General features: G+C 35.3%; 1 protein-coding gene and 1 pseudogene across 2 annotated transcripts; both read left to right on the forward strand.

Annotated features, from left to right (window-relative positions):
- The first annotated feature begins 317 nt into the window (after positions 1 to 317).
- LOC123227695 (putative disease resistance protein RGA3) lies at positions 318 to 5,018 on the forward strand. 2 transcript variants are annotated; one of them, XM_044652804.1, is made up of 5 exons: positions 318 to 3,451; positions 3,614 to 3,740; positions 3,955 to 4,641; positions 4,726 to 4,824; positions 4,907 to 5,018. In XM_044652804.1, the coding sequence occupies exon 1, from the start codon at positions 369 to 371 to the stop codon at positions 1,725 to 1,727; it is 1,359 nt and encodes a 452-aa protein (XP_044508739.1). In that variant the 5' UTR covers positions 318 to 368; the 3' UTR covers positions 1,728 to 3,451; positions 3,614 to 3,740; positions 3,955 to 4,641; positions 4,726 to 4,824; positions 4,907 to 5,018. The 2 variants fall into 2 exon arrangements, with proteins under 2 accessions (XP_044508739.1, XP_044508738.1); XM_044652803.1 differs by having other exon boundaries at positions 4,926 to 5,018.
- A 4,573-nt stretch (positions 5,019 to 9,591) lies between these two features.
- On the forward strand, positions 9,592 to 13,143 carry LOC123226733 (annotated as a pseudogene).
- Positions 13,144 to 15,392: the final 2,249 nt, after the last annotated feature.

Consider the following 15,392-nt stretch of genomic DNA (forward strand, 5'->3'; position numbering starts at 1 on the left):
GGCTAATGGCACATCTGGTGGGTAGACCCTGCCCGGCGTACCACAGAACGTGGCCATAAAAAAAATTGGTAGTAAATAATGTTTTGATGCAAATAAAGAATTACAAACCCTTAATAGATTAATGTTTAATATTCACAAAGCAAAACATTCTGTTGATAGTTGCTCGTCTTTTTCTATCATTACGCCAAAAGAATTTACGACCTTTTTCCTATTAGCTTTGGATTCCATCAACAAGTCAAGTGTCTTCTTCATATTTTATGTTAAGAGTCCTGACTTTTGTCTATAAACATCACCAATATTGCCTTACAACTAATTTTTACAGCTACCTCTTGAAACAAATCAGTTTGCATCACAGCAACTGAGAACAAATGGCTGAAGGCATTCTATTTAGTGTTGCGGGCAAAATCTTGGAAGGGTTGGAATCCTTGCTTCTCCGAGAAGGGAAATTGCCATGGGGTGTTAAGGATGAGATTCAAAAACTCAACAAGACTGTCAACACTATCAAATCAACACTTCTTGATGCTGAGGAGCAGCACAACAAAATGAACCAACAGGTAACCGATTGGATCCAGAGGCTTAAAGATGCTTTTTATGATGCAGATGACTTGTTAGATGATTTCTCTACTGAACTTCGATGGCGAGAGGTGATGGCTGGAAACAAATTGGCATATGAGGTACGAATCTTTTTCTCCAAATATAATCAAATTGCATATAGTCTTAGAATGGCTCATAAGATTAAGACCATCAGGGAGGAACTCGATGAGATTAAAAATGATAAGCAGTACCACTTTTCTGAGCACCTTGTTAAAAAGGGAGTCATAAGTATAGAAAGGGAAACTCATTCTTTCATACGTGTAGAAAAGGTAATTGGAAGAGATAATGATAAAGGTAAAGTTATAAGACTTGTATTGGACTCAAATGATTCTGTGGATGTTTCGGTTGTTACCATAGTTGGACTAGGAGGAGTAGGAAAAACCACACTTGCGCAGCTTGTTTATAATGATGAGAATGTCATAAACTATTTTCAGTTAAGGATGTGGGTGTGTGTATCTGAGGATTTTACTGTAAAGACAATTGTCGAAAAGATAATAAAATCTGCAACTCGTAAAGAATTTGGAAATTTTAATTTGAACGAATTGCAAGAATTCCTTAGAAAAGAAATTGATGGGAAAAGATATCTACTAGTTTTGGATGATGTATGGAATGAAAGGCAGAATAAATGGGATGAATTGACTGATCTATTAATGAATGGTTCAAAAGGAAGCAAGATACTAGTTACTACATGTGGTAAAGTAGTTGCTAAGGTTACTAGCAAACTTGAATCTTATGTCTATACCTTGACAGGACTAGATGAAAAAAAGCCTTGGTCTTTGTTTACCCAAAAAGCCTTTCAACATGGGGTGGAACCAAAAGATTCAAAATTAATAGAGATAGGAAAAGGGATTGTAGCAAAGTGTGGTGGAGTTCCTCTTGTCATAATGACAATAGCACAATTACTGTCTGGTAATAATAAGGAAGATGATTGGCTGAATTTTAAGGAAAATGAAATGTCAAAGGTGATTAAAGAAGAAAGTGATATTTTACCATTGCTCAAGCTCAGCTATAATCATCTCCCTTCAAACTTGAAACAATGTTTTGCTTATTGTGCATTGTTTCCAAAGGATTATAAGATTAAGAAGCAAAAATTGATTCATCTTTGGATGGCGCAAGGGTTTATTCAAATGTAAAAAAGAGAGTGTCCAGAAGATGTTGGTGATAAATATTTTTTTACTCTACTTTCAGGATCATTTTTCCAAGATCCAGAAAATGATAGATGGGGCAATGTAGTCGCTTGTAAGATGCATGATCTTATGCATGACCTTGCACAATTGGTTGCAGGAACTGAATGCACCATGCAAACATTTGAAAAGGTTGAAAGTGTGAATGTAAGATGTCGCCATTTATCTCTAGATTGTGGTGAAGTAAAAGCATCATGGAAATTTCCAGCTGTTTTATATAGTGGAAATAATATAAGAACTTTGCTTTTATTTTGTAGATTAAATTGGCGTTTCAACTTGGATCATGGTGATGAAATTCTAACTAGTTATGCATACTTACGAGCCTTGGATTTTGGAGGGTTAAAATTTCATAAGCTGCTGAGTTCAAATGGGGAACTTTTTAGTTCGATTGGTAAATTAAAGCATTTGCGATATCTTAATTTTTCTGGTGTAGATATTAAAACACTTTCTGATTCATTGTCAAGACTAATAAATCTGGAAACATTAGATCTGTCTTACTGTAGTGAGCATATGGAACTACCAAGAGATATTAAAAAAATGGTGAACCTTAGACATCTTATAAACAAAAAGTGTGATTCTTTAACTGGAATGCCAAATGGACTGGGGCATTTAACTAATCTTCAGACTTTACCACTATTTGTGGTAAGCAAACAGTCCAAAAGAAAAAGTAATCATAGTGGGACAAAGGAATTACATGGGCTGAACAACTTGAGAGGAAAACTCAAGATTAAAAACTTAAAATTTGAGGCAAGTACAAAGTCGGCCAACTTAGAAGGGAAGCAATTTCTTTGGTCTCTGACATTGGATTGGGGAAGAAGTGATGATAGAGAGGTTCAAGGAAATGAAGGAATAGATGAAGTAGAGGTGTTAGAAGGTCTAAAGCCACACTCAAATCTTAAGAAAATCAGTGTGAGATCATTCATGGGTGTTAACTGTGTGATTGGCTTTTGTCTCTTACAAAGTTAACTTCAATTAGTATTAAAAAATGTAGAAGATGCAAACATATCCCACCATTGGATAAATTGCCATGTTTGAAGACTCTGTGTCTTAGCCATCTAGATGATCTGGAGTATATTTCAGATGAAGCAAATAAGAGTTGGTCCACATTGCCAGCAACATTCTTCCCATCCCTAGAGCAATTCACCCTTTGCGATTGTCCTGAATTAAAGGGATGGTGGAGGAAGCATGATTATAATGATACAGAGTTGCCTTCATTTCCTTGTCTTTCCAAATTAGATATCCAAAACTGCCCCAATTTGATGTTCATGCCACTGTATCCATCTTTGGTAGAATTGAAATTGCTCAAGACTAGCTCGAAACCACTGCAGCGGATGATGACGATGACGATGAAGAATAAAGGAGAACCATCAACTTCCCCTCGCTTTTCTGCCCCTCTCTCCAATTTAAAGTCAATGCTTATGTTTAAAATTCCTGATCTAGAATCTCTTCCAGTGGGTGCCTTGCAAAATCTGACTGCTCTTGTGGATTTGAAAATTTTGTCATGTCCAAAAATTAGTCAACTCGATCAAGCATTAAAGTTTCTCCCATCTTTACAAAATTGGAAAATTACATCCTATGAAGAACCTGAGCTGGAATGGGAAGATATTCGTCGCATGGGTCTTCGTTTCATGGCCGATTTCAGTTGAATCCAGAGGAGACTTCTTCTTAAACAGGTCAATACTTCTCGATCAATCATTCTTAGTACTATTTTTGAGTAAATACTTGCCCTTTTAATGTCTTCCGATTCAGTTCCTTGTTATTCTATTTGCAATTGTTATGCTGCTTCAACAAATATGCTGATGCAAGAATCATCAACTATCCGCTAATATTTATAGGACCTGAAGGATGTAAAATACATTGTCGACTGGATAGCTTGGGCATACCCTGTATATAACTTCAATCCTGTTTTAGACGAGTGGTGCAGAGAAGCTCCAAGAGAACATGACTTCAAACTTGAAGAGGGTATGCTTATTTTTTTCTTGAATGGGCAGAGGATCTTTTTTCTTGTTTTCTTTTTTCAACAAAAAGTGGCTGTTTTTTGTTCCTGCAGAATGTGATACGTGCATGAGTTTTGATAAGATAATTAGGGAATGTCCTTGCATTTACAATGTATGGATTAATTTTTTTTGTTCATGCTCACTGATTTTTCTTATTGATGCTTGTTTTGTGTTTGTAGAAAATACTAGAACTGTGCATGCCAATCTTTGCTGCAAAAACAAATGCGAAGATAACAAGTCTGCCAATACAGTGGATGTTCTTGTTCCCGAAGTTATTCAGGCATGAATTTCTCTACGGATTCAAATTTAAAGTGCTGGGTCTGCATTTTGGGGTTTAGGTGACTCACTGTTATGTTTAAATTTGTAAAGTGAAAAGTCTGGAATATTTGTTTATGCTTTTATTATCATAAGTTATGACAAAAATTTTAGAGAATATCTAATGCCTGAGGCTAAACCTTCGTTAGTTTACGTACTTAGATTGTTAGGTATTTATCATAGTGCTACTAGCTTGATTTGATGGGGGAGAATATCTTTTTTTCAATATTTTTCATCAACTTTGTGAGTCGGATTTGTATATGACTTTTTTTAAATTTTATTTTTTATCAGAATTTTAAATCTGAGTCCTTAAGAGTTTGAATTGATTAACCTTTGTTAAAGCTCGTCTTTCTGCTTTAGACATATCTTCAAACTATTTCTCTTTGCAAACTAAGAAATCAATATTTTTGTCTTTTTCATAGGGAGACCATGTAGCTCTTTTGTCTGCCATGGCAGAAATGGGACTTAAGCTGCGTCTAGACATGCCTGAGCAGGCTATGGAGGTCACAACTCTATTATTCCGTGAGTCCATGCCAGCAGATGAATCTCATGTATGTTTACACTACTTTGAGATTCTCTTCTCAACTGGGATTCTCCTTGTGTGTATTAAATGAAGCTAATCTCCTTGTGTACAGAAAACCAGGGATGCTATAACTCAGGAAAAGGCAAAAAGCATGAAACATAATCAGGAAAAGATGCAGTTTACCCAAAAAGAAATTAAACGCTTTGATCCTGTAAGGCCATACCATCTCCCTTTTTCAATATGTTTGTCTGAGACATTCGTTAAAAATAAACGTTTATATTTTTATAACATAGTTAAACACTTCGGTTCCAGTTTGATGCCTTCCCTGGTGATTTTGTGATGTTTTCAAAAGTCCTTACTCTTTTTAGAGGTATGGTATAGAGGCCTCAATTGCTTACATTTTTTTAACCAACTTTGTATTTTTACCTCACTATCTAACATTGTTCAGGTCTTTCATCTATGATGAATGTTCGCATTGTATATCTGGATATTATGAGACCATTTGCTGAATCTGTTTTAGAAGGGTCAGTTCATTCTAAACTTGATATGTCATTTCATTGAATTTGCTACTATCATATATCTGACTACAACGTAATTTAACTGCTTAGAAACATGAACAAGGGACCAGCAACAAATCCCCAGTGGATTTATGATTCTCTAACCCATTCTGAAGTGGAGGCCAAGTTGAGGGAATTCTTAGTTCAGTTGGAGAATAAGGACAAAATACTTGGAATTTAGGTCTGCATCAATTTTAATTTTTGCATGACAGCTTAATAACCTGAATGGTATCTTTCAATTATTTCATTTTCAAAGCTTGTAAGATTTTTCCATTTTACCAGCAATTCCAAGTTCCCTTGACAAGAATATCTAAAATTCAGAATCTCTTCTGGTTGAACTCTTAGCTTCCCGTCATCACTCAAACACTTAGGTAAGGTTTGGCTTTGTACTGCAGAGCCAATTTGTTTCTTCAATTGCGAGACATGAAAAATGGGATGAATCTTTGCTGACTTTGGAAGCTTCAATTTGTAAGCTACTTGACCCACCTTTTCAATTATCTTATAAGGACCGTAGAACCATGGGTTAGTTTTTCATTAGGTCGAAAAGCCAACGAACGAAGGTGATAAGGCTACAGTTTCAGGTATACGTAGTCACCCAAGTCAAACTCTACCTCCCGACAATGTCGATCAGCTTGAATTTTCATTCGTTCTTGCGCCTTTTGTAAATTTGCTTCAACTCAGAAATGATTAAATTCCGGTCCCTTATGAGAGCATTTACCCCCTTAATTTTGGAACTGTCTTCTGCCTATCGAAGGAGTAGTGGAGGGTCCCTTCCATAGATTGCCTTGAAAGGCGTTATTCCAGCGGAGCCGTGGAATGATGTATTATACCAATACTCAACGCAAGTAAGCCAATTAAGCCAACTTTTAGGTTTACCGTTGCAGAAACAGTGTAAGTACGTTTCAATGCTTTGATTGACAACTTCGGTTTGGCCGTCGGTCTACGGGTGATAGGCTGAGCTGTATTTCAAAGTCATTCCTGCTATCTTAAACAACTCTATCCAAAAGTAACTCATAAAAACACTATCTCTATCAGTGACTATAAACTGTGGGAACCCATGCAAATGTACTATTTCTCTAGCAAATAATTCAGCGATGTCTTGTGCAGTATATGGTCTTCGAATGGCTAGGAAATGCCCATATTTTGATAAACGATCGACTACCACTAGAATGGTATCTATTCCCTTGATTCTTGGTAGCCTGGTGATAAAATGCATTGATACGTTTTCCTAAATTTGTAATGGAATCGGTAAGGGTTGTTGAAGTCCAGCAGGAGACATAAGATTTCACACTCCGAAACAAATTTTTTGATGTCAGAAATCATACCCTCCTAGTAAAGAACCACTGCAACCTATTTATAAGTTCTAAGGAAGCCAGAGTGGCCTCCCATGAGAGAAGAGTGAAACTCAGTTAACAGCTTAAATTCTAAATTGGGACTCACCTGGGATGACCAGCCTGCCTTTATAAAAAAACAGTCCTCCACACACAGAATATTTAGGAAATTTTGATGGTTTGCACAGAATAGCCTGAATTTTTTGTTGCAGCTTGTTATTGTTCTTAATTTCTCACAATAGCCCTTCTTCAGTTCCCAATTTAGCCACTGATATGGCCTTAAATTCTCTAACAAATCTAGAATTCTGAGAGAGCGTATCTGCTACCTTATTCTCGCACCCCAGCTTATATATGATCTCGAAGTTGTATCCAAGTAATTTAACCAACCAACGCTATTGATCATGATTAATAACCTGTTGTTCTGTCAAAAATTTTAAACTACGCTGATCCATTCGAATCTTGAAATGCCTCCCCAATAAATAGTGCCTCTATTTCTGTACTGCCAACACAATTGCCATTAATTCATGCTCATATACTAATCTGCTTCGATTTCTCTAAGACAATGCTTTACTAAGGTATGCTATCGACCTTCCTTCTTACATTAATACTGCACCCAACCATATTCCTACTGCATCTGTTTCTACCACAAACTCCTTGGAAATATTTGGCATTGCCAAGACTGGTATAGTGGTTACAACTCTCTTCAAAGCTTCAAAGGATTCTTGTGTCGTCTCACTCCAATAGAAAGCATTTTTTTTTAGAAGATTGGTGAGTGGTTCTGTCACCTTACCATAGTCTTTTATGAAGCGCTAGTAATACCCAGTCAACCTAGGAAACCCCTCAAGTCACGTATGTCTTTCGATGTTGGCCATGATTCCATATCTCTGAGTTTTCGTGGGTCTGCTTCCACTCCTTTGTGAGAAATAACATGCCCAAGATACTCAACCTTGTTCTGCCCATATATGCATTTTTTTGGATTCACTACCAACTGGTGTTCTGAAAGTGCATTCAAGACAGTCCGTAGGTACCACAAATGATTCTTGATCCCCTTGTTGTATATTAAAATGTCGTCGAAGAATACAAGAACTAATTTACGAAGGTAAGGCTGAAAAATGTCATTCATTAAGCATTGGAATGTCACAGATGCATTCGATAACCCAAAAGGCATTACAAAAAATTCGTAATGTCCATTGTGAGTGTGAAATGCAGTTTTTTCTGTGTCCTCATCCCTCACCCTAATCTGGTGGTAACCTGACTTGAGATCAAACTTGCTGAAGATGTCGGCTCCAGTGAGTTTATCAAGTAACTCGTCAATAGTCGGCATACAGAATTTATCAGGTATCGTAAGTTTGTTTAAGACCCTATAATCCACACAAAATCGCCATCTCCTCTCCTTCTTCCTTACTAAAATAACAGGACTTGAATATGGGGGCACACTGGGACAGATTACTCTTGCAGCCAACATCTCCTATACATTTTTTTTGATCTCTCCCTTCTAATAATATGGGTACCTGTAGGGTCATAAGTGGGGTGGCTGAGCCCTTGTTGCTAGTCTAATAACGTGATCTTTGTCTCTCTTTAGCGGTAGGCCTTTCGGTTCTCCAAATATCGTTGTGAATTCTTCCAATAGCTCAACTATTTCAGGATGAATTTGTTTCTGACAATCTTCACTTTCCTTTGTTACTAGTCCCAACTCTATCCAATAGCACTCATATTCTCCATTGATAATCTTTGCTATTGATTTAAAAGAAGATTCCAACCTTAACAAAGATCACTCTTCATTGATATTCTTTCGGTCGTAAGTGTTGGTTTGTTTAAGGGAGAATAATTCTTCTTGCACCGTTCGTGTGTCGTCTGGTTGGAAGCGTTTCAACACTTCACTTCTAAATTCTTCCCAACTAGAAAACAGTTGCCTCTTTTCTCTCTACCTAAACTAGTGGAATGCCCCTCCTTCCATACAAACTCCAGCAGCGGTCAATTGTTCTCTTTCTGTTAGTTGATTAACGAAAAAGTAGCGCTCCACTTTCTCCACCCATTCTAAACCGTTTTCTCCATTGAAGAGAGGTAGATCTAGTCGTCGATATTGGAAATCTCGATGCATGTTTCCGCTATGAATCTCTATTCTGCCTCCGCTGTTTGTAGCTTCGTCTTCTCCAGCTATTTCTTCAGTTCTGTCAGGGATTGGCATTGGTATGGGTTCTTTGGGGGTCGGGTTAGAGGGGGAGGCCTCCTGTCCCATTGGCGTTTTGCCTTTATCACTGTCGTTCCTTCCTAACATGGCTTCCTTCAAGTCTTTAAGGTACCCCCTCATGACTTCCATACTTTTTTCTAGCCCTTCCATTCGAGTTTGTGTTTCCTTCATCTTAGCTTCGACATCTCGGCTCATCTCCTCCAATTTACTCCTTACCTCTATCATTTTTTCTTAGACTGTAGACATCTCTTTCTCGAGCCCTTCCACTTGATTTTCCATCCTCGTCATGCTCTGATACCACATTGATACAAACCTGGTTCGCTGACATCGCACGCGGCTATTCGTTCAATTAATTGTAACGTCAGTGAATTACTCCGACGACAATGTAACAGAATATGTATGGAAACAATATTGTAACAAGAATAATGGAAATGAAAGATATTTGTATTGATGATTTTCTGGAATATAGATATTAGTTCACAGTCTCAATATTTCTACCAACACAAATATTACAAAAAGTCATCAATATCAACAGATGCAAACACACCACAACAAACACAAACTTTGATTAAATTCACAGCGGCACATAACAACTCCAGCTTTCAAGAGGCTGGTCTCTCCACACTCTAATTCTTCTTCATTCTCTATTCTTCTCCTCCTGTAGTTCCCTCTCCAGGTCTATATCTTTCCTTGTTGCCTTCCCAGTTGACCTTCTTTCCTGGTTTGCCATTTTTGGTTGAGACATTCTGGGTGTCCCTTTAATCAATTGTGTCTTTGTTATCTCTTTTTTCATTAATGCCAGTTTTGTCTCTGAATCCGTCTCTGCTTTTTCTTGTCTCCCTTTTGTTTCCTCCAAGCTTTCTTTTGCCAACAGTTGTCTGTTATTTGTTTCGTCTTGAATACTGCCACCTGTCCTCTCTTCAGCTCCATTTTTCCTTTGTTTCTTCACATACACTTTAATCCTAACAGATCCCCGTCCTGTTCAGCTTGATGGTCTTTTTAATGTTCTTTTGGTAACAAAGGGCATCACAGCAGGATTGTTACACTCGCTTGTTGACAAAGGGTATGTTAATGTTCTTATGGGTACTATGTTTTATGTTTGTAAATCTGTATGCTTTGCTGTGCTAAAATTCTATTTGGCTGGTTATTTTATGTCCATTAATATCTATTCCCTGCTAATATACAACAGATAATCAGGTTTCTAATTTATGTTGTTGAGGTCTGGCTAGACATATTAGAGATGTGTTTTTTTTTTTTTTTTACAAGGCAAGATTTTCCGATGTTTTGGATGGTCCACTTAAACTGCATGACAACGGACTTTCTTATACATAGCACTTAGTTCAATATGATCCGGTAGAATTGAATGTTGATATGGTTAGAGATTTACTTGCATGACCTTTTTTAAATTTTGGTGATTTTCCCCAGTTTTTTTCTTGGTCTCTTTTCAGAAATACAGAAAATATATTTTATTGAGGATCATGGTATTATTGTAATATAGTTGGACATAGTCCAAAATATTGATGCCTGGAGATAAATCTATTTCTCTTCTTGAAAGAAAAGTAGAGTTCTTTCCTGTAATTGAGTAAATGAAGAAAAGATGACTATGCAATATATTTTACTTGAGAACTTCTTAACCAATAGAGATATGCATTTGTAAATGTCATAACTAGCATCAAACCTTTGGTTTTCTTGTGATACACCTACTTACTTTTGTTTATTTAAGAAATTTAGAATTAAAAAAGCGAAATCATAAGATTTGGCTTCCAAAGTGTCCCTCAACCTGAGTTTTATTTACTGGTTTTACACATTGTTACCCAATATTTCAAGTTTCTAGGATTTTTTGTATAAAAATCCAAACTAATCCTTGATTCCAAAACAAAAAATTACTTCGGTTTGAGTTTTTGCCATGTTTGTGAAACCTGAAAAAATTACTTACAAAAAAAAAAAATTTAAGTTCCTAGTGCATTTCAGGTCATTCATCATGAGCAAAATAACAAAAATCTTTATTTTAGGTGCCAGGATACCCCTCTATCTAAAATCTTAAGCTAGTAGGTAGGGAGGGCTTGTTAACATTGACATTTATCCAATAGACTCTCTCTCATAGAACATGGATTTTCTTTTTCTTTTTTTCTAATCTAGTTGAAATGTAGGGATTTAAACTTTGCAACCTTTGGCAATGATATTGTGTTAAGTTAGTACTCTACCTAAAAGCTTAAGCTAGATATCAATATTGATATTTAATCCAATAAGCTCAAAGATATGAGAGACCAACGATACATACTTACAAAGCGAAATAGTAAATACTCAGATTATTCATTTTAGTCAGTGAAAGATGTAGTAATAGTGTAGACTTCAGAGCTTCTTTCATTATATCACACTTGGTGTACTTTGAGATAATTAAATAATCCGGGTTTGAAATCATATGGCCTTAGTTCACGAACTATTCTATCATACCCTATAGAATTCCAAAAAGATTCTGCGAATTTGTGAATGATTTGTACTGGGAACAAATCTGCAAACAGCAAATTGATCCAAAAAGATTCGCAAATTAATGGATACTTCGGTACATGAGAGACCAGTGTGTGATCTCAATTGTCAATGTTAGTTTAGCTGTTCTTCAATTTTACAAATTTTGGCATTTTGTCTTGCAGAAAACTCAAGCTTGAGGATAATGTTGCTGACATTTGGCCTGAATTCGGATCAAATGGAAAAGATCTCATAAAGGTTTAATCTTATCCCATGACCTTTTTAAACATGCCCTGTGGTTAGCCATTCTTATGAAGGTAACTGAACATAACTTGGTTTTGGATTTTAGGTCCATCATGTGCTTAGCCATACGAGCGGTTTGCACAATGCTTTAGCTGAAATGGGACAGGAAAATCCCATTCAATATACTGACTGGGATGTTTGTTTGAGTAAAATTGCTGCATTAGAACCTGAAAATAAACCAGGCCAAAAGCAGGTCTATCACTATCTGTCTTTCGGTTGGCTGTGTGGTGCAATAATTGAGGTATTATAGCTTGCTTCTGTTGCTTTCAATTAAATATAACTTTCAACTATGGTTTCAATCAGAAGATTTATGAACCCTGAAATCTATAGATAACAAATATCTTGCCTATATTTATATGTTGATGTGTAAAGATGCCATGTGATCCTAGGTATCACATGGCCTAGGATTGATTGATTGTGAGTAGATCTTTTTGCTGGCCTTCAGAGTGATAAAAGAATTTGACTATATTTTCAACTTCTCTATGTTAATGTGTAAAGAATTTGCTGGCCTTCAGAGTGAATTTCAATAATACAGCGAGCATCTGGCAAGAAATTTCAGGAGATTCTTGAAGAAATATTCGTTCGACCTTTAAATATAGAAGGGGAGCTGTATGTTGGAATTCCACCAGGTACTCGTCAAACTCCACTTTCTTAATCTTCTCATGTTACTTCGTACAAAGCTTACAGGTACATGTGTACAAAATTATATTCTAATAAAAAGACCAGAAATTTTGTAGTCTACCGTAATCAATGGCATTATGATGCCTTCCAATGTCGATCCTTCAGGTGTGGAATCTCGACTTCCAACTCTTTCAATAGATGAATATGATCGCATAAAGTATTCGGACACATCTTATTATTCTGCTCTACCCCCTGAGTTCCAGCTTGACAAAGTTGCAGAGATCATCACCTCCTTGCCAGTTTTCTTCAACATCTTGTACGTTCGCCGTGCTGTCATTCCTTCTTGTAATTTACATTGCTCAGCACGTGCAGTCGCACTCTACTATGCAACTCTAGCTGATGGGGGAGAGATTCCACCCCCACATTCCTCTTTATCCAATCCACCGCTTGGCAGTCGCCCTCACATCCCCAAATTTCCTTCTCAAGAGAAGTCAAAAAACCAAAAGGTAAGAAAAACAAGGATGTGCCTTCTGCTTCAGAGAACAATACAAATGATAAGGGTAAAGATGCTAGTGGTGATGATAGCACTAGGCCCATAAATATGGTTGGCAAGATTTTTAATAACCCTAGAATCCATGATGCGTTCCTGTGTGTGGGTGAATATGAGCATTTGGCCTTGCCAAATGGGTAATTTGGACTGGGGTTTAAGAGGAATAAAGCTGCTGATGGATCACTTATTGGTTTCGGGCACTCAGGCATGGGTGGATCAACAGGTTTCTGTGACGTAAAAAACAGATTTGCTATAGCAGTGTCATTGAATAAAATGTCATATGGTGCTACAACTGCAAGAATCATGGAGTTGGTTTGTTCGGAGCTCAATATCCCACTGCCGGTGGAGTATAGTAAAGTCAAGGACTTTGACAAGCCTCTCACTCGCTGAAATTGAGTATCTCATATTCCCATTGTATAAATTATATCCTCATCTTATATTGCTTCCACAAAAGCTGAATAAGTATACATTTCAATCAAGTTATGATATTGAATAAGAGAAAGTTGTCATTTTTTTATCATCTGGGTCTGGTGGTTGGAATTCACAAGTTTAATTATTTATTGATATACTGATATATCGGCAAACCATTGTTGGGTGATAATAGCCAAAGCAACCTTATTAACAAAATTGATCTCATTACATTGTTGAAAGTTTTACCTGCTTGTTTCAACTCAGAGAAATGTTTGTCATGTCGATTTGTTGTCAGAAGTGTTTTTGTAGAGTTTTTTATCAACTCGCATGCTAAGTCTTCTATTAATATGCAATGTGCTCAAGGATGTTTAAGGAATTATTTGGTTTGTCAAGTTTTAGATGGAAAAAAATAATTTATTTTGTAATGACCTATTGTTATAGAAAGGAAGAGAGAGAGAGAGAGAGAAATGGTTATGCTAATGAGTAGTAAGATAGATATTTGATAAAATTTTATATGAGAATATCCTATATTTACAATTCCTTTTTTTAAGGATGGATTTGAGTCGAGTTGACTCGAATTCAATTATTGACTTGATTTAAATAAGTTTCAATTGAACTTAGTTTAGCGAGTTTGAGCTTAAACTCGAACCTAAAAATTTTATATTATCTAGCTTGAGTTTGAATTTGAGCTTACGGGGTATTTGAATCGTCAAGCATATGAACATAAAAAATTTTGATATAAATTCATTAAAACAATGTCATTTTGGTCATTTTTAGTTTTATTACAATATCAAACCAAATTTTGCACCCTTACCCTTAAACCCTTAATTTTTTACTGCATAATCTCAAGAAATATTATAATGTTATTTCCAACTTAATTAATATATCTCTAATGTAACAAATTGCACAAAATGAACAAGTTAATTTTGAAAATAATTTTGTGGTGTCATGGAGGACTTAAAAGTCTCTTTGTATGGCCTAAATCAAACACCCAAATAGTGGCATGAGAAGTTTGATTATGCATTTTTATGTGATGGTTTTTCTTCGATTGAAATACATAAATATGTTTATTCTAAACTTGTTGACGATGAATGTGTGATTATATATTTATATATATGTAGATGATATGCACATTTTCGGTACTAATCTTTAGATAATACATAAAATTAAAGGATTTATAGCTTCTAACTTTGAGTGTTATTTTCGGTGTGAAATTAAAAAAAAGAATGATAAGATAATGCTATCTCAAGAACATTATACAAAGATATGTTTGGACATTTTTTGATGTCACACTCAATTGAAGATAAACCGAAGTGATCTGATAGCTAAATATGATTATTCACATATTATTAGGAGATTAAAAAAATATACACACAATTCTAAGTATGATCATTCAACCACATTGGTTAGACTAATGAAAGATGTAACTGATTATAAGTATGTGATTTTTGATGAAAAGTCATAATTTACTTTATAAATAGAAGTTGATCCCTTTTTTACCATTTACACCATACTAACACTATAACACATTAATAGCAACAACTTACAAACAAAAAAACTTAAGTTATTTTTATCCATCATTAAATAAATGAGTCAAGTGAAAGAAATCAATATTTTCTAAATTCTTCATGATTTCTCTTTATGTTTTATAGATTTCAAAATACAATGGGTCAAGATATATTTATCTATCTTCAAACTATGTGAAGAAATATGAAGTTTAAAATTTATAGGTATAATGATTTGATGGTTAACTTATCTTCATGAATGAAATTGTGATTTACATGCATATGATAGTTTGATGTTTAATTGTTTCTTTATAATAAATGTAATTATGCGTTACATGTGGTATCAAAGCATATTTTAAAAACTCATATTTTTCCATTAAAGGTTGTTGATTTAATATATAGTATAAATTAAATTTGTGTGACTGCATATAGAAGTAATAATATTGATTTGTGTATAAATGTAAAGAATGAGTCTTTGTATTACGTAGACAAATATGACATATTCTTCGTCTTTTCTTTTCTAAAGAACGCATAAGAAATGCATTAGAATTTGTAATATCCTTAGTTATGTTTGAGGCACTAGTGTCATTTTCCTAAATTTTCATTTTTGACTAGGTCAAAATCAAAAGAGCAATGCTATGTGTACCCATTTTTGATACACAATTTATATACATAGTGATATGTCATCATGTAATTAGATGATTTTAAAACATGTGTCATTATATGACAAAGAAACATTCAATCACATGATAACACCTCATCTATGTACACAAATTATGTATCAAAAATAGGTATACATAGTTTTATTGAAATCAAAAATAGAATTCTGATTGGGTCAAAAATA

This window comes from Mangifera indica, chromosome 10, assembly GCF_011075055.1.
Source record: "Mangifera indica cultivar Alphonso chromosome 10, CATAS_Mindica_2.1, whole genome shotgun sequence".
NCBI lineage: Eukaryota > Viridiplantae > Streptophyta > Magnoliopsida > Sapindales > Anacardiaceae > Mangifera > Mangifera indica.